This window comes from Bidens hawaiensis, unplaced genomic scaffold, assembly GCF_021521415.1.
Source record: "Bidens hawaiensis isolate Kalapana, Puna unplaced genomic scaffold, B.hawaiensis_p1.1 tig00024254_1, whole genome shotgun sequence".
Taxonomy (NCBI): domain Eukaryota; kingdom Viridiplantae; phylum Streptophyta; class Magnoliopsida; order Asterales; family Asteraceae; genus Bidens; species Bidens hawaiensis.
In genome coordinates, this window is record NW_027493821.1 from 153,842 (window position 1) to 171,994 (window position 18,153).

Consider the following 18,153-nt stretch of genomic DNA (forward strand, 5'->3'; position numbering starts at 1 on the left):
AAAAAACCAGTTGAGGCTGAAAGATCAACATGACTAAAATATAAATTTTGAAATTACTAACATCACCAGCCAATTGCTTTGAAATAGCTGCACAAAAACTAGGAAAATGACATGTGAATTTACAATTAACTTGAGGTTGGTTTTACTCAATTAATTATTTGAAAATGACATTCTATGAACCACGCCATTTATTTTTCTTGGAGACTGTACGTTTCAAGCTTTCATTTCACCAGCATCTAGTTGAAGATGACTACTGGGAGTCTGAGATGCCAATATAAACATCAGATTCGTGTACTTCACTCACAATCTTAAAACATTTTAAACATTTACGTGAAAAATAAACGTTGGCTACATCACTACAAAATATAAAAACTTTTAGCTGCATTTCATAGCCAATATTATATTAACACAACAATCATAATAACCTGAAATCTGAATTGGCAAAATAGGCAAGAGGTGGGCAAAGGTCGGTTAACGGGTCAAGACACGTTTGGATCAAAACAATTAAAACTGGTAGAGAGTTGTGGTATGGGTTAATACGGGCCAGCCCATCATATCGCTTGTTGACCTGGACCACCACTTAACCCCGTTTTCTTAAATTATTATAAAAAGTGTTAATACATGCATAAAGAATCGCCTTCGAGAACTGTTAAAATTTTTTGGGCTGCATGTGAAAAAAAAATTAGGTCTTAAGTAAAAGGTATTTTTCTGGGGGATTTAAACAATTAAGTTTTTAAATAAGCTTACTTGATTATGATTTGGATTGTGTAAAAAAATTTTGTTTATAAATATAAGTTTAAATGAGTTGAATAATTAGATTTAAACATTAAAAATATATATTTTTTTCATAGAAATATATAACTTTTCTTTAAAATTTTGGGTTTAGCAGGGTGTCAGGCCGGTGTCGCTCAACCACGTACTTGCCCTCCTCGAAAATCAGCATTGTACATGTACGAAAATTACATTAGTGATAATGTGATGTTTTAACTAAAATGAACTCTATCCGAACACACTTACACATATTCACTACATATACGCTATACCTCTTTCTCTCATTTCAGTTTCAACTCTCTCTCTCTCTCTCTCTCTAGCGTTGGGTCATGATCATTATTATACAACATATGTTTTATCTTATATAACTAAAATAGAAGATTATGTTAAAATTATAAAATTCAATAACAGACAAGTCACGTCATTGAATGAAAATCCTAGATTTAATATAAGAATATTGACAAAAAAAATAAATTATAAATTTAGAATTATTCAAAAGTCAATACCAAAGCCACCTATAAGTGAGTCTGGGCCAGCCAGTTGGGCCAAATCACAATAGAATTGTTGGGGATTTCGAAAGACAAAAGAAGTTCTCAAATTTATAGGTGTAGAATAGAATCATAGATAAGAGTTTTATTATTTGATATGGATGATTATTAATAAATAGATGTTAGTAATTTGTTTAAAAAAGATTGTCATTTGATATAACACGTAGCTAATCACTTGTCGCGTAGTAGTGTTATCTATACAATGGTATACACTATACAATTGTATAGAGGTAGATTTAAAGGTACGATAAAAAAGGTGTGGTTATCGTTCTAAATTCTTTTTGATATAACATGTCTTTATAAAGTTTCTACAAATTTTGAAAATCAGATCATTGACTGAACTCGTATTTCTAATTTTTAGAGAATATAGAAAAACAAAAAAAGAAAATCCAAAGAATTAGAAAATTTTAACACTAGTCATTAAACATCATGTTATCCCTAACAAACATAACCCAAATTCAAAATTCAGTTACACAAACACTAAATAGTCCGAAATTAATTATTGATTTAAATAAAAAAAACTTCAAGGTACGTTGTGAGGCCAAACACGACATAATTCAAAACCTAAAAATCTGCAACAGTTTGAAATCTAGTTAAAATCAGGCTTCTCTGGGTAAGTGCACCCTGATCTTTGGATAATCACATTGGAAGCATAGCACCCGGCTCTCACACATTCTGCGATCGGCTTTTCAAGAACCATTTGAGACAAAAACCACCCAACAAATGCATCACCTAAATACACCCATTGGTATCAACAAGTTTCATATGTGAACATGTAAAACATATGATAAAAGATTTTCAAACCTGCTCCATTGGTATCAACAAGTTTCTCCTTTGGCAAGAAGACTACGGGATATTTTGTAACTTTTCCGTCTTGTGCAACTACAACAGGATCAGCACCTTGAGTGAATACGGTGATCCGCTTGTGGGCCCCGGATGCTTTTGGTAATTGAGATATCTTGAGTGCAATATCCTCCACATTATCGGTCTGAAAAACGTGCAGTTATATTTCTATATTCACGTTTAATCAACTAGTGTCGTGTTGGACCACAAATGGTTCTTACCTCCCAACCATGAACCTTTGAATATGTTCTTGCTTCGGTTTCATTTCCAAAAACATAATCCACATACCTGCATTACTATTTAATAGAAAAAAATTAAAAAGAAATTTTCTAATGTGGACTGATAACTAGGTGAGTAAACTAGTCAAGCTGCCTGTGAGCTAATCAATGTGGTCTTGCTAAAAGCTTAAATTGAGCTCGAGCCAGAGCAGAACCTGAGCTAACTTATTAACCTCGAGCTGGCCCGCGAGCCTAAAGAGCCTACTATTTAATATTTATATGAACTTCAATAAAAATAATAAATATATACTTATACAATAATTCTTATTATATATAAATTATGATAAAAAAACTATATAATACATATTATGGTATAAATAAAAAGTCTAATTTATATATGTATACGTATATATAAAATAGTTTTAGATATACATATTAATTAATAAACGAGCCAAGCTCTTGCTTGTAAGCTACTCACGAGCCAAGTTCAAGCTCGAGCTCAAGTTAAACGAGCAGAACTCGAGCTTGGGCTTGGCTTGGCTCGGTAAGTTTTGCACCCCTAGTAATAACTTGATAGAGCAACAGATGAAACTCACTGTAAGGCTTTATCTTGAGCATCCTTAAAGAATTCACAGATGAACGGTGCAGATAAGTTCATTATGAAAACCTATAAGTTAAAAAAAACAAAAACAATATAAGATACTTAGGGGTGTTTCTTATTTGGTTTGATGGTTTGAAAGCATTATTATTGCTACCTTGTTGGCTGCAGCCACATGCTGACCTACAAGTTGAATTGATTCGGGAGACACCGTAAGGAAAAAGCCCGCAATAATAATGTACTTAGCCTTCTCAACTATCCAACAGTTGATCTTAGTTAGCAATCTTAAACATATGCATGAAATAATTTAAGAAAAAAAAACTGAAGTGCAGAATCAGTACCGAGAGCCCAATTTTCTGGACGCTTTAAGTGATCAGGCTTGTAGCAGTTGGCAGCAGAGAGGTTGGCAATAAGTGACCTCTCGCCACCAACGACACAAACAGCACATGTACCCGTTGGTGCGGTTTCATGCTCATAATATTGAACCTAAAAAATATCAATCATTAGAAAAACATGTAACTTATTTAAATTTGAACAAGATTACTAAGCACATACATTAACACCAGCACTTTTGGAGTTCTTTTTCATCTCTTCTCCATACTTGTCCTTCCCAATACAACCAATAAAACTTGTTGCGCCCGGTTTTTGAAGTAACCACTACAAAAAGGGTAAACCAAGATTCTTTATTTATATAAACCTATAAGAAAGTATGAAACAGATGTTCAACTACTTACCTGCGCAACTCGGATTGAATTCTGAGTAGCACCTGCAATAAAGTACTGATAATTAGAGCCCGGTACCACAATCTAGGGGTGTTGATCGGGTTTATTACTTGGGTTTCGGGTCTGGTTATTCGGGTTTTTTGTGTATGATATTGTATACGATAACTGACCCGTATCTCATTCGGGTTCGTCGGCTCGGGTAGTCAAGGTTTGTACACATTTGTAAATTACTAAATTATAAAGAATTTTGGTTTGCATACTACACTTTTGGCCCAAAATATTCAGGTTGTCTTCTCTACTAAAACCATAGTTAGTAGTTCGGCCCAAAATTTTTGTCAAAACCAGGCAAATTAACCAGACCATGAACATCCATACCGAAAATGGTTTGGATTTTAAAAACAAGTGTGTAAGCTTCAAATGATAAGAATATATATATAAAGTCACCTCCAGCAATGTACTCTACTTTGTATTTGGAAGACATTTCATCATACCTTAAACCAAAATAAGACCATCAAAATCAATAATAATAATAATAATAATAATAATAATAATAATACTATAACAAACATGCAGCATGTGATCATTAACCTTAGGTGTGATGTTACAAAAAGGCTTTGATTAGAAATGTCATAAATCTAAATCAAGGTGATTATTATTATTATATATTATTATCCCTAGATAATTATGTGATAATTAATTAAGATGAATTAAGGCACTTACATGGGCAAATGCTTGTCTTCAGCAAGGATAGCATTGTTCACCTTGACATCATACCTAATGATCGATATTAAACTTTTTTATAATATATTTAGGCATGCATAATTAATCTGAACATATTAATTATTTATAGATCAAAATGAACGGTAATTATGGTTATGCATTAAAAAGAAAATATTAATACTTAGCGAGGAAGTGTTGGTCGACTACTGCTGAGATGTCAAGAAGAGGGTTTCCCATACCCAAAAGTATTCCTTTGTAATCTGCAACCATTTTCTTTTCAGGGTTTACGTCACGATCTGATGAAATAGCCAGACGATGATGACTTGAAGAAACACCTTAAAATTGTCACCGCTTAAGAGTATTAACAAATATATTTATGTCATTTTATTTTAGGTATCAAAAGTCAAAAACAATTCGGTTGATATCGATTATATTTGTTATTGTAGTGACACTAAATCAAAAAAATAAATTATTAAAAGCTGAGAATAGTACTGGTATTCATATAATTTATGAAAATATATATAAAAACAAAAAAATAATAAAAAACATATTAAAAGTTAAAACAACATGTTTTCGGTAAAGCATGCATGTGGTCGCGAATTCGGTCGGTGTCAGTTACGTTTCATTAATTTAATCCAAAGTGGGAAAAGTAATCTTTTTAACAAACAATTTTATTATTTAAATTCTAAAATGAAAAACTTAAAATAACATGAAGTGAAAATGAAGAGTAAACTGTGGTTTTCGTCTACGTGATTTGTTTAAATTTGCAGTTTTATTCCAACAGTTTTAAATTTGTGATTTTCGTCCATGTGGTTTCATTTCACCTGCGATTAAACCCGAACTCATTAACTTCGTTAAGTCTGGTCGTTTTTGTCCTTTTTCCCAAAAATACGCCCCAGCCTCTCACGTGAGGGGGCTTGCGAATTACGGCTGGGATTTATTTGGGTAGAAAAAGGATAAAAATACCCCTCACGTGAGGGGCACGTTGATTAGTTTTTAACGATCAAACTTAACGAGGTTAATGAATTTGGGTTTAGTTGTAAGTGAAATGAACCACATAGACGACAATCGCAAAGTTAAACATATTAAACTAAAACCTTAAATTTGGAAAAAAAAAAGAGACAAAAATTGTAGTCCACTTGAAAATGAATGAATAGGTTTTCAAAGTTGTATTGGGCTAAATCGGTTATTGTATAAACATATTACATGGGCTTAAATAAATCTTGGTAAAGAGATTGACTTTGGGCCATAAATCCGAATGTAGTAATTAAATATCTACAATAATAAGTATAGATTTACTAGTTTATAGAGTAAAATTTATTTATTTGTTTATTTATTTTAAATTTGGACCTTAACAATGGTCATATAACCATTCAAGCATTGTGATGTTAGGCATCGCAATCTCACTTGGGATTTACTTTCAGTATTATCGAGGCTCAAGGGCAGTGTTCTCGTCAATACTGCGATGGCACCGCAACCCTCCGATAAACACTATGTCCCCCCTTATTTCATTATAGTTGACAAACATTATAAATTTACTTTTTCAATTCTAAACTAATTGTGTGGGTTGTTACTCACTAGCGTGCCAGATCAACCAAAGTCTCAAAAGAAACTTTAACAACCTACTAATTTTGACGCTATAGACCTGACTTACCCAAAAACACTATGAAGAAAAAACTTACTACTGTGGAAAAAAAATTCCATTGATTAAATTTCGAACCTAAGGCCTATCCCCGCACATTGAAGTATTGAACCATTAGACAAATTACACCCAAACCTCTAAGGGGGTGTTTGGTAGAGAGATTTGAGGGTGGAGAATTAGGTTTCTCTTGTTTGGGAGAATTAGGCGGAGAATTGGGCGGAGAATTGGTTTTCTCTGAGAATTGGGTGTAGGCAAAAAGTAGAGAAATCCAATTCTCTCCATTTGGAAGAGAAATGGAATTCTCTCTGCTTCTAAATCGCGTCTCTGCTCTACTCCGTTCGCGTATGATGATGATGATGCTCCGACCGGCGATGGTGATGATGATGCCGACGTCCGGCACGGCGGCCGACGCCGCAGCCACGTCCGTTCGCGTCTCTGAGCCAAAACGAAACCCTAAATCGCGAGGCGGTGTTGCGAGGCGGAACCCTAAATCGCGGTGTTGATGTTGCGCGGCGATGATGATGACGCTCTACTCCGTTCGCGGTGTTGCGACGCGTCTCTGAGCCACCATTTCTCCACCATGATGATGCCGAGGCGGAACCCTAATCACGTCTCTGCTCCCGTTTCTCCACCCATTTCTCTATTGTACCAAACAAAGGAAATGATTGTCAATTCTCCACCCATTTCTATTTCTCTCCTATTCCATTTCTCTCCCATTTCTATTTCCATTTCTTCCCATTCTTTTTCTCTGTACCAAACACCCCCTAAGTGATGTTTAAGGAAATAGGAACCCACAATGCTTCATAATGGGCATGAATGCATGGATTATGGTTTGACTTTGTTTGAGTGGCTTCATAATCATTAAATGTGACATCCACTACAAGAAAATAGACCTTTAATGACACGCCAATCATGACACACAGTAATTTATGACGTATAAAAACCGCGTGTCACTAAATATTGTCATCTTTTATTAAAATTTGAAGAAATGAAGACACGCATTTGCTTGTCATTCTTTTATTGTCATAAATGGTTAAAAAAAAGCACGGGCTACACTTTTAAGTGTGTGTCATTTTAAAGTGTCACTTTTTAATATTGATTAAAAGAAAAACAAAGTAAAAATCCCTCTCTCATCTCATCGACCACTTAAGAGCATTCTCATTCCATTCTCCATCTTCATCTCTATAATTACACTAAAAAACACCATCTTTTATCTTTCACTTTCATTAAATAATACTTTTTTATACTTTTATCATTACATTTTATCTCTCCTTCACTCAAACCACTTTCAAAAGATTAAAAATTTATAGAGGTGAACAGTGTGTTTTTCCAAATTTAATCATGATTTCACAACCACTTTAAATCATATCTGAAAAATAGAAACTCCCCTCACAAAATATGGAGAATGGAATGGGAATGCGCTAATTTCTAGGGCTTAACTCTTATGTTAAATAATCTATTATTTATCTCTCATGGCAGTAACCTAATTCCATCTCTCTCATCATCGATCGCTCAATCTGATTCACGGCTCTGGCTCTGGATTTAAGGATTTGCATACCTGTTAGGAAGAATCGAATACCTGTCATCAATCCTGCAACCGAACAAATCGTAGGTATAATATATTATAATATATATACACACTCTCTTTAATTACTTGCCTGTGTTATTTGTAGTTATTTGCCCTGATTTTATACACTAATGAGTTTCGATTGAGTTATGAGTTGGACACGTGTACTGATTAACCGACTTTTGTGTAACGGATTCATTTTGTTAGGTTAAGTTGTTGATCATTAAGTCTCTAGTTTAAGATTTGCATTTGTTTATTATTTTTTGTGATGGACTGATGACACTGATCGATCGATGTTAATTTGTGTAGTTTACTGTTATGTTTATTATGTATATGAATTTTGAAGTGATTTTAGAAGGTGGTATGTTTATGTAATCTAACATCTAGGGTTTGAAAATTTTGGCATCTACAGTTCGACTACAACACCAATGGCTGAAGTGATAGTCATGCCGGTGGACACCGTGACCGGTGACCATAAAGCCGACGTCAATGTCAATGAAACTACATCACCACCACCGCCGCCTCCTTCGCGACGTTACGACCGTGATTATAGAAGAACCGATAACAGAGACATTGATCGAATACCTACATGTCGTTCCGATTACTACGAACATCGTAATCGTTTGCCTCACAAGCAGCGTGGTGGACACTCTCCGCCTCCGTTTAAGCGGTATCGAAGGGACGATGGGCGCCGTGGTAGTCCTCCTGATAGAAGGTTTGTTAATAGCTTTTTATTATTTTTATTTTATTGTTTGACATGATACATGAAGCGGACTTCGTAATAATTGATTTGTGTTTATGACAGTTAATTAGGGTTATGCATTGTTAGGATCGGTTATTAGCCTAAACCGAAACCGAAAGTCATCTGTTAGTCTATTTTATTAACCATTCGGTTTTCAGTTAAAATGTTCGGGTTAGTCGGTTAGTTTCGGTTGATAACTAAAATTAAACTTGGCTTAAAATGTTTGTTTAGAAATACATGAAATGAAGGTATGGATAGATATAGATACCTAACTATACCAAAAAATTGATTGTGTTTGTGAAGCTGATTTACGAAACCGAAGTCATCGATTAGTCTTCGGTTACAGTTAAATGGTGATACCTGCCGGTCTACTTCACTGATTTGAAGTTAAGCTGTGTTTCTTCTAGAGACTACTTAAGATACGGATCATGAAGCACCTTACACTAAGTTTTGCTTTGCATTTTGATATTTATAACTTTAATATTACATGCACTATCTGCTGCAAAGTGCATACACACTTCTACTGTTTGTGTGAAACTGTGACCGATGATATGTGGTGCAGGTTTTTTAAAGAGTAGTATCTATGTGCCACTATTTGTTATGACAATGTTTTTAATCTTGGTAGTTTGAATCATATAATTCAAAGAATGATATTTTTTTTTTATTTTTTTAGGGGTCATTAATTTCGTAACTGTTTGATGCTACAACACAAATGATCAATTGCTTTACAGCGTAGGTACTTGGTGTTTTGGGAACAAGTTAGTGACTATAGGTACAACTGTACAAGTGAAAGGTGTAAATTAGCAAGTGATAATAATATGTCAAATTCGGATTTTGAACCATCCAAATCGAAATCGAAATCGAAATCCAAGTTTTATTATTTGTTTGACTAAATTTGGTTTTTGATCGTTTTTAGAAATCATTGGGTGCTGGGCGTACTACACATGAAAACAATGACTTGCTATTACCTTGATTCTAGGAATTGTTAATTTGTAGTTGCAGCAAATTATTGATGGGTAAGTTATACAAATTATGGAAACATTATGCTTTAGTATTTGATATATTTCTTAACATTTTTGTAGTGCAATGAACTTGTACGGTACACAAAGTGGTGGATCTAGGGTAAAACTCAATTGGGTCAATGGTAGGGTGAGCATTTAATTCCTTATTGAGATAGTAGTTTTAACCTCATTATATGAATCTATGTTACGATGACTATTTGTTATGTATTTATGTAGTGTCCATGTCAGCAGGGAAGCACCGAATGTGGCTACTTTATGTTAAAGTTCATGAAAGAGATACTTGATGAAGGAATTGAAATACTAGTCAATGACAATGTAAGTATAGCAGCTTTTTGTATTTTCATTATTGTATCAGTTTAGTAAATTTATGACCCGTAGGTTTAAGTTATATTGTTAAGGTTGACTTTTTATGGTCAAGCTGATGATTAATGCTGATCAAAATCCCATTTAGTTAGGAACTTTTTTCCCTAAACCTAGATAAATAAGTCTCCATAACCAGTTAGGAACTTAGGATATGAAGTTATTATGTTATGTGATTAATAAAACTTAGTATTTCTGTTGTAATTAGACTCAATTCGCTTATGCTATTGATCTTGTACAGTTGTCGTATTGTATATGCTAGATCAGGTTATCAAGATGCTTAATGGAATCCGTGATTGACCACTTTTTTTGACATATCATTTGAACTTTATGTTTAACTAATCTAAATTTTTTCTCAGGTTGGGGGATGGAATAATGAATACACGGATACTGATATTGATGGAATTCGTGAAGAATGGTCGAATCTTGTGGCATCCTTTATTTACCAATGAATGTTCATATCGATGTTAATGAAATGTTAACTTTGAAATATTTTTAATTTTGAATGTTTGTTAGTATGTTATGAAATATTATATGGAATGGATTATTTTGTTATATATGAATTTTAGTTTTATTATTAGACGTTAATTGTCATTATTTAATGTGGAAATTATGAATCTGCCAAAAAAAATCTTTTTTATAATACTTAAAACCATGACACGCAAACGAGTGTAAAAAAAAAAGATGTCAATAGTTCGTGTCATAAAAAGATGACATACAAATTTACGTCATCTTTTCTTTATGACATGGCCTTTCTTGACACGTGATGTCGTGTCATCTACCCCTTTAATGACGCGCATAACGTGTCATTAAAGGTCTATTTTCTAGTAGTGATCATAAGTAACACTAGGAAATTAGGGGTAAAGTCTCACTTATATACAATAATACCTAACATTATACTTTTCGCCTAACCATGCTTTCATTTTGGAGTTTCTAAAAATATGATTTAACGAACGAGAAGGTGTCATGTGAAATCAGTAAAAACATAATTAGTGAATGTTTTTTTGATAAGTATGATAACAAAGGACATGTAATTATCAAATATTTCTAAAAAGTGATACTGGTTAGTCATTATATTTCCTTTTTAATTTTAAACGACTAAATGTTCACCGTTCATCTCATATTTTACACCCTAACCATCTTATCACTTCACAAAAGTCTAAGTTATTATCCTTTTAGATCAAGAAAACTACATATTTTTGTAGAGGTGTAAACCCCAAGATCTTGAGATAGTATTTGGGCCTTTGGGGATTCCAAACCATGGTCAAAACTATGAAATTTCATCGGAAAATTATAAAAACTTGTTATTTTGATTATCATTAAATATTGTTATTTGTGTTATAGAATGATGGGTATATACTATAAAATGTACCCTAGCAAAAAGCTAGAAACAAATAACAGAATAAGACATCATAGGAAAACGTTATTAAAATTCAAATGATACCAACCGCACAACTCCAAAGAAAAAAAGTTTCGCTCTATTTCACACCCGAAGAAAATTACAGGGCTTAACATCTTCTAAGATTTGCCGAAGAATACCTCATATTGAAAACCTTGTATTTTCCCCGCATGCAAGGATACTAACATGGTATTACCAAAATCGCTTTAAGAAGCTTCATTTTCTTTTTCTCGAGAAGGGCCACCCATTTGGACAATTATGAACATTCACCAAATGACTTGATTTTAGAAACTAGAATTTCAAACACCCAAATTGAATCATTGTTTTGTCGATTCTATCACCATTTCGAGAAAAAAAAATTAAATCAGTTGACTCGTATTCTTCTTACGATCAAAAGACTTAAAACTTCGCTTTAAAATTCGGGGAAAAAAAGTTTACGACGTCAAGTATTTTTTAACGAGGTTCACTGAAACAAAAATAGTTAAAAAATTAGATCGTTCATAATAATTTTTTAAATACAGAATTATTATCGAAAAATACAAAAAATAGAAGATTATTTATTTCCAAAATTTGTTGATATTTTTATTTTTAACTTTGATTCATTAACGATTAAACGGAGTATATATAAACACCTCACAAACAAAAAAAGTCAAACCACAAACTCTTCCACCCTCCCTCCATTAATGGCCGCCATTACCAACCTCCATTGTCTCTCTCTCTAAAAACCCACCTCGGTTTCCGTGCCACCATTCACTCTCTTCAATTATTCACAATACCCACTTCAAGATCTGGTTCCAATGGGAACTAAATGGAGGAAATTGAAGTCCACATTGGCTTCTAACTTGTGCGTGTATGTACCCACGGTTGAAACAGAAGATTCTCCGCCGCATTCCGATGGGTTTTCCGGCGCCGCCTTGTTGTCTCCGTCGCCGTCGCCGGCGCCGGCGTCTCTTCGGTTACGACTGTCCAGAAGCTTTAACAGATCTTCAAAGGTATATTTTTATTAGTTTAGATCAAATACAAATGAAATTAACATGTTAATTGTAAGAATTAAATAAAGTAATTATATATACATAATTACTCTATCTGTATATATAATTTCTATCTGTAAATATAATTGCTCTGCTTAATTTTTTATACGTTAACTTTTCACATATTTTTATTGTATTTTTTTAATTTATTTATGTAGTTATTAACTTTACTATGTATAAAATTTTAAGATAATTAAACTGAAACATAAATAGAAGGTTTGGTTTTATGTTTTCGTAGTGTCCGAATTTTTCAAATGTATAATAATTAATTAGCTATTAAGTAACAAAAAGAATTAAATTAGGCCTAACTTCATTTTTCTTTTGTGTAAATGTATAATAATTAATTAGTTGTCACTCTTGTCAGAGTGAGACAACATGTCTTTCTAAATTATAGAGTGAGACAACATGACACAAAAGTAAGTCGTTGTTAGAATTAGGTCCAAATTTGTTATTTGGCCCATTATCTTATTTTTTTAATTTTGCCGGCCCAACTGCAATACCGAGAACGCCAAATCAAACCGTTTTTAAAAACTCAAAAACCAACATTTCAGTTTTGGTTTGGTTTTTGGATAAAACCGAACCGACACATCCCGACTCGTCACCGTGTACACCCCGAGAACGGAATCTTGGATTTGTTTATTTTGTTTCAGAAAATCAATTATTTTATCGATTATTATTATATTATCTCTTTTTAAGAAAAAGTGAAGATTTAGAGTTGATAGTGGCTCATTTGTTGACTAACCACATCTTGGGGTTGTAAACTTCATAATTATAATAATGATGAATTAAGAAAATAAAAAGATAAAAGAAGATACAAAAACAACCCAACATTTGTCTTAACTGAAGAAATTTCTCTTGGTTTAAGGTTTTGATTCTTGTTGTTTTCAATGTTGTTGTCTTGCACAGTTGCACATTGTCTTATTCTACTGTTCTTATTGTAATTTCTTTTTTTTTTTTTTTGAATGTTCAAGCTTTCCTCATACTATTTACATTATACCGTCAATGCCAGGAATCGAACCCTAGACCTCTCACCCAAAGGCCAAAGCCTTTACCATCCCACCAAAGTGGTGATGGCTTCTTATTGTAAATGATGTCTTATTTTGGCTTTTGAAAGTCAAACTAAATACTTTTTGACTTTGAAATTGATTTGAATTTGTTTAATTATTGAAAAAACTGATAGCTGCTTTAAATTATTGGAAATGTATTTGTAAAAACCAAAAGAAAACATGTTTTTGATTTTAGTGAAAAATGTTGTTAATCTTATTTTAATTAACAAAAGCACATGGCTTTGACTTTTAAAAGTCAAAAGGGTAAGATTTCTTGCTGCATATTAAGCAGTTTACAATTCAAATTCTTAATGTGTTGCCTTGTTCTACTTTTGTTTGTGTAAAAGTTGTCTTGTTTGACTTTTGAAAGTCAAAAAATATACTTTGAAATTGAAATTGTATTAAATTTGTTTAATTTTGTAAAACTGATAATTGCTTTAAATTATTGGAAAACTATTTAATAAACCAAAAAATAACATGGTTTTGATTTTAGTGAAAAATGCTAATCTGATTTTAGTTAACAAGTACATGCTTTTGACTTTGACTTTTAGAAGTCAAAAGGCTAAGACTTCTTGCTGCATTTTAAGCATCTTTACAATTCAAATTCTTCATCTTTTTGTACATTTTGTCATTTTTGTTATGATTTTGTTCACGAACACCATAAATCTTGAAAAAATTGGTTGCATTTTCTAACAAAAAGAAAATCTTGTTATTACAGAAAACGTGCACAATATGTTTAGCTTCAATGAAACGAGGAGAGGGTCAAGCCATTTTCACAGCCGAGTGTTCACATTCGTTCCATTTCCATTGTATCACATCAAACATGAAACGCGGTAATCAAATATGCCCGGTTTGTAGATCAAAATGGAAAGAAGTTCCATTACAGGGTCCCACCAATCCGGGCCAACCACTAGGTCGAACCCGAATAAACCCTGTAAATTGGTCACACGACAACTCGGTTATGACTTTGCTCCGCCCAATACCGCCCCGCCACGCTGCTGCCCCAATTCGCCCAACGCCGGAACCAACCGTCTTCAATGATGACGAGCCGCTAGATGTTAAACTGACAAACAAAACCTCTTCAGAAAACGCTAATTTGAAACGGGTATTGGTTAAAACGTACACCGAGGTTCAAGCAGTCCCACGTTTCAGTTCTGTCAATGATTTCACAGTTTTGATTCACCTCAAAGCTCCAGCTTCGGTTTCAGGCGTGGGTCCCACTTTTAACCTTAACCGGACCCCACGAGCCCCGGTTGATCTTGTCACGGTTCTTGATATCAGTGGTAGCATGGCGGGTACAAAACTCGCTCTTTTAAAGCGAGCCATGGGTTTTGTGATACAGAATCTTGGATCCGCTGATCGGCTGGCAGTGATCGCCTTTTCCTCCACCGCCCGCCGCCTGTTTCCGCTTCGGAAAATGACGGATATGGGAAAGCATTGGGCCCTACAAGCAGTTAACTCGGTGGTGGCTAGTGGCGGGACTAATATTGCTGAAGGTTTAAGAAAAGGTGCTAAGGTTATGGAAGACCGAAGGGAGAGTAACCCGGTTGGGAGTATTATTTTGTTATCGGATGGACAAGATACTTATACCGCGAATGGAAACGGAAAAAATGAGTTAAAGCATGAGTTACTCCTCCCTCAGTCAACTCGGTCAAAGCAGTGTGATGACGGGAATTCGGGAGTCAACGTTCCGGTACACGCTTTTGGGTTTGGGGCGGATCATGATGCGTGTTCGTTGCACTCAGTTTCGGAAATTTCGGGTGGGACGTTTTCATTTATTGAAACCGAAAGCGTGATTCAAGATGCGTTTGCTCAGTGTATAGGTGGGCTTTTGAGCGTTGTCGTTAAAGATGCCCGGGTGGTTATCGAGAGTGTAAACACTAATGTTGTTATTGAAAGTTTAAAGGCGGGTAGTTACAAGAATCAGTTGGCGGCGGATGGGAAATCGGGGTCCATTGACGTGGGAGATTTGTATGCGGATGAGGAGCGGGATTTTCTTGTGTCGCTCAACGTCCCGAAAGAGTTGACTTTTAACGAGACTCGTTTGTTGCAAGTGAAATGTCGTTACGCCGATGTATTGACGGAAGAGATGGTCAACTTAGAGTGCGTAAATATTGGGGTTAAAAGACCCGAAAATGTTAGTGAAGAAGTTGTTTCAGTTGAAGTTGATAGACAGAAGAACAGGGTACAAGCAGCAGAAGCCATGGTACAAGTGAGGGCTGCAGCGGAAGAAGGTGATCTGGCACGAGCCGTGTCTACCCTCGAGAAGTGCCGACGGGTCCTCTCCGGTTCAGTCTCAGCTAAGTCGGGTGACCGGTTATGTTTGGCACTCGATGCCGAGCTCAAGGAAATGCAAGAAAGAATGGCTAGTAGACAAATGTACGAAGCATCGGGTCGGGCTTACATATTATCCGGGCTAAGCTCACACTCATGGCAACGAGCCACGGCTCGTGGAGACTCGACCGATAGTTCAAGCTTGGTGCAAGCCTACCAAACCCCGTCAATGGTCGAACTATTGACTCGGTCTCAAGCTTCTCTTTTGGGTGGTCCTTCGGGTCAACGCCCGGTTCGACCTATTTGGCCGTTCGCTTCACCAAAACCGAGGTGAAGTTTACATAATTTTTGGGGATAGGAAGAGCGATTTTGGGTGTTGATAGTTTTGTGCTTTAAATGTGTAAAGCAATAAATAAAAGGGGTAAAAGTGTAAGATTGGGGGTGAGGGTATAAATGGTAAAATGGGGAAAAATGAGGGGTTATTATTATTATTATTTTTGGGTTAAAATGTTCTTCCTTGTGTAATTTTTTGGGGTGACGTACATAAGGAGAATGGTAATTTTTTGGGTATATTGGTTTAAAAGGGGTAAAAGTGTAAGATTGGGGGTGAGGGTATAAACGGTAAAATGGGGAAAAATGAGGGGTTATTATTATTATTATTTTTGGGTTAAAATGTTCTTCCTTGTGTAATTTTTTGGGGTGACGTACATAAGGAGAATGGTAATTTTTTGGGTATATTGGTTTGGTGGTTACTTTTCTAATGTAAGGTACAACTTGCAATGCATAAGTTACAAGTGTAGTGTTTTTTAATATTTTTAGATTTACAATAAAGGGTTTACCTTGCATGAAAGTAAGGTTGATTAGTTTTGAAGATGAGGTAAAGGGGTCTTTTTCACCTTTGGTGGTCATACTCATACATGGGTGGCCCATGCTATGTCAAATTGTGTGCCATCATATTCATGACCACCTTTTGATGGTGGTATTGTGGATTTTACACTCTGATTTGCACATTAGTACAATTTCATATCACATTTTACTTAAAGCATGAACAATAGGTACATGCATTTATAAATGTGCATTGTTTGATCTAGTAAAATAATATTAACCAACTCACTCAAAAGTAATTGAAGGGAAAATCACAATGGTCTTAGAACATGACTGAACAATAAACTGGTCGCCTTACTAACCTAGTTTGCCACGAACTGAATCAATCATGTGTCTAGTTCTCGAACGGTTGGTCCGGACCCATTACAGCGGATTTAATTAGTGAGTCCAAAATTTCTGTTTTTATAAGTTATTGAGCTGTCTTTCAGTGTGCAAGAGTGAATTTTTGTTTTTTATCTCAATAATTTGTAAAGTTAAGTAATAAAACAAAATAGTGTGACAGGCCAATCAAAGTGGACAGGACCCATTTGACTGTGCATTAAAGTCAACCCCACACTAAACTTGTCCGGTTCGTTTGGCCACATCCAAAACAAATATAGTTATATTTTTTATAATATCACACACCAATGCAAGTATATAATATTGGCAGTTTCATATCTCCATCACTCTTTACATCGTACAGTTTGTATAATTGTAAGAGGGGACCAAGAACATTGTGTTTTTATTTTTTAACACAAAAGCTTCCAAATACGTTAAGGCTGAGATAACTTAGTTTCAAGACACAACAAAGAACTATAGTTGGATGGGAACATTTGCTCAAAAAATGTATTTTAATTTAATAATGTTCTAAAAGCAATAACTAACATGTTTTTTATGATTAAGAAACTGATATTACTATAATGTTTGATAGTCTGAATTATTTTAAGAAAATTGAACTACTATAAAATTGATTTAGGAGGTTAACACGTAAAAATAAACTTTCTGTTATAACTGGATTCTTTTATTTAATAATGAAGAAAAGTTGGAATAAATAAAAAAAAAATTTTGACAACTTAGTGAAGATAAATGTTTGAAGACTTCAAAACAATATCGTTATTTTACTTCAAAGTTTTGAACTATAACTGAATTACCAGGGGCGGACCCACATAGTGTGGATCGGGGTCCCGGGACACCAATGTTTTTTAAAAATTTATTAGAAGCGGTATATTAAATTTTTTGAGGACCCCATAAGATTTAATACTTGGAACCCATACTATTAATGTTGATGTGGTCTGGTGGAAAGTCCCTTCTTTTATCTTTGAAAGGTCATGGGTTCAAGTCTTACAAGGCTCAGTTTTTGGTTTTTTGTGTTAATTTTTAGTGTTAATCAATCATTTGATTGCTAATGTTGCAATGATAACTTTGGAAACATTCAAACACCTCTAAAATACATATCATGGTTTTCAACTTTATGCATGGTTTTCTTTAGAAACATTCAAACACTTTAAAATATCAGTTTTATTTTTCACTAGTTTAAGTTAATGGTTTTCAACACATGCTTATGAAAGGGTGGATCTAGGTTCTATCTCAAAAATGTTTAAGAAAGGGAAAACAAAGTGTTTATGTGTCAACCCGACCCATTTTGACCCGTTCAGGTAGTGATGATTGAAAAGAAAGTTTTATTATGATATTGTTTTTTATTATGTTCTTCGCCTCGACCCGACCTGAACAACGACCGACCCGAAAAATTTGAACACCGAAAATATGGGACCCCATTGGCAAAAAA

General features: G+C 34.4%; 3 protein-coding genes across 3 annotated transcripts; 2 read left to right on the top strand and 1 right to left on the bottom strand.

Annotated features, from left to right (window-relative positions):
• Positions 1-1,592: 1,592 nt before the first annotated feature.
• LOC143568935 (adenosine kinase 2-like) lies at positions 1,593-4,690 on the bottom strand. Its single transcript, XM_077054966.1, has 11 exons — positions 4,602-4,690; positions 4,421-4,474; positions 4,145-4,191; positions 3,713-3,744; positions 3,534-3,635; positions 3,320-3,464; positions 3,136-3,233; positions 2,977-3,047; positions 2,384-2,450; positions 2,124-2,307; positions 1,593-2,051 (listed from the first exon to the last, which is right to left on the bottom strand). Exons 1-11 carry the CDS (start codon positions 4,688-4,690, stop codon positions 1,909-1,911), a joined length of 1,032 nt encoding a protein of 343 aa, XP_076911081.1. The 3' UTR covers positions 1,593-1,908.
• A 2,828-nt stretch (positions 4,691-7,518) lies between these two features.
• Positions 7,519-9,445, top strand: LOC143568936 (uncharacterized). Its single transcript, XM_077054967.1, has 3 exons — positions 7,519-7,674; positions 8,042-8,344; positions 9,288-9,445. Exons 2-3 carry the CDS (start codon positions 8,058-8,060, stop codon positions 9,358-9,360), a joined length of 360 nt encoding a protein of 119 aa, XP_076911082.1. The 5' UTR covers positions 7,519-7,674; positions 8,042-8,057; the 3' UTR covers positions 9,361-9,445.
• A 2,357-nt stretch (positions 9,446-11,802) lies between these two features.
• On the top strand, positions 11,803-15,968 carry LOC143568941 (E3 ubiquitin-protein ligase WAV3-like). Its single transcript, XM_077054970.1, has 2 exons — positions 11,803-12,144; positions 13,948-15,968. Exons 1-2 carry the CDS (start codon positions 11,950-11,952, stop codon positions 15,835-15,837), a joined length of 2,085 nt encoding a protein of 694 aa, XP_076911085.1. The 5' UTR covers positions 11,803-11,949; the 3' UTR covers positions 15,838-15,968.
• Positions 15,969-18,153: the final 2,185 nt, after the last annotated feature.

Bases quoted from the DNA above. Each gene is read 5' to 3' on its own strand.
- LOC143568936 (XM_077054967.1), top strand. From the start codon at position 8,058: ATGGCTGAAGTGATAGTCATGCCGGTGGACACCGTGACCGGTGACCAT. The intron at 8,345-9,287 runs GTTTGTTAATAG...GATCGTTTTTAG, and splicing joins GGTAGTCCTCCTGATAGAAG to AAATCATTGGGTGCTGGGCG.
- LOC143568941 (XM_077054970.1), top strand. From the start codon at position 11,950: ATGGGAACTAAATGGAGGAAATTGAAGTCCACATTGGCTTCTAACTTG. The intron at 12,145-13,947 runs GTATATTTTTAT...TTGTTATTACAG, and splicing joins GCTTTAACAGATCTTCAAAG to AAAACGTGCACAATATGTTT.
- LOC143568935 (XM_077054966.1), bottom strand. From the start codon at position 4,690: ATGGTTGCAGATTACAAAGGAATACTTTTGGGTATGGGAAACCCTCTT. The intron at 4,475-4,601 runs GTATTAATATTT...ATCGATCATTAG, and splicing joins GACCAACACTTCCTCGCTAA to GTATGATGTCAAGGTGAACA. The intron at 3,636-3,712 runs GTAAGTAGTTGA...CCCTTTTTGTAG, and splicing joins ATTCAATCCGAGTTGCGCAG to TGGTTACTTCAAAAACCGGG.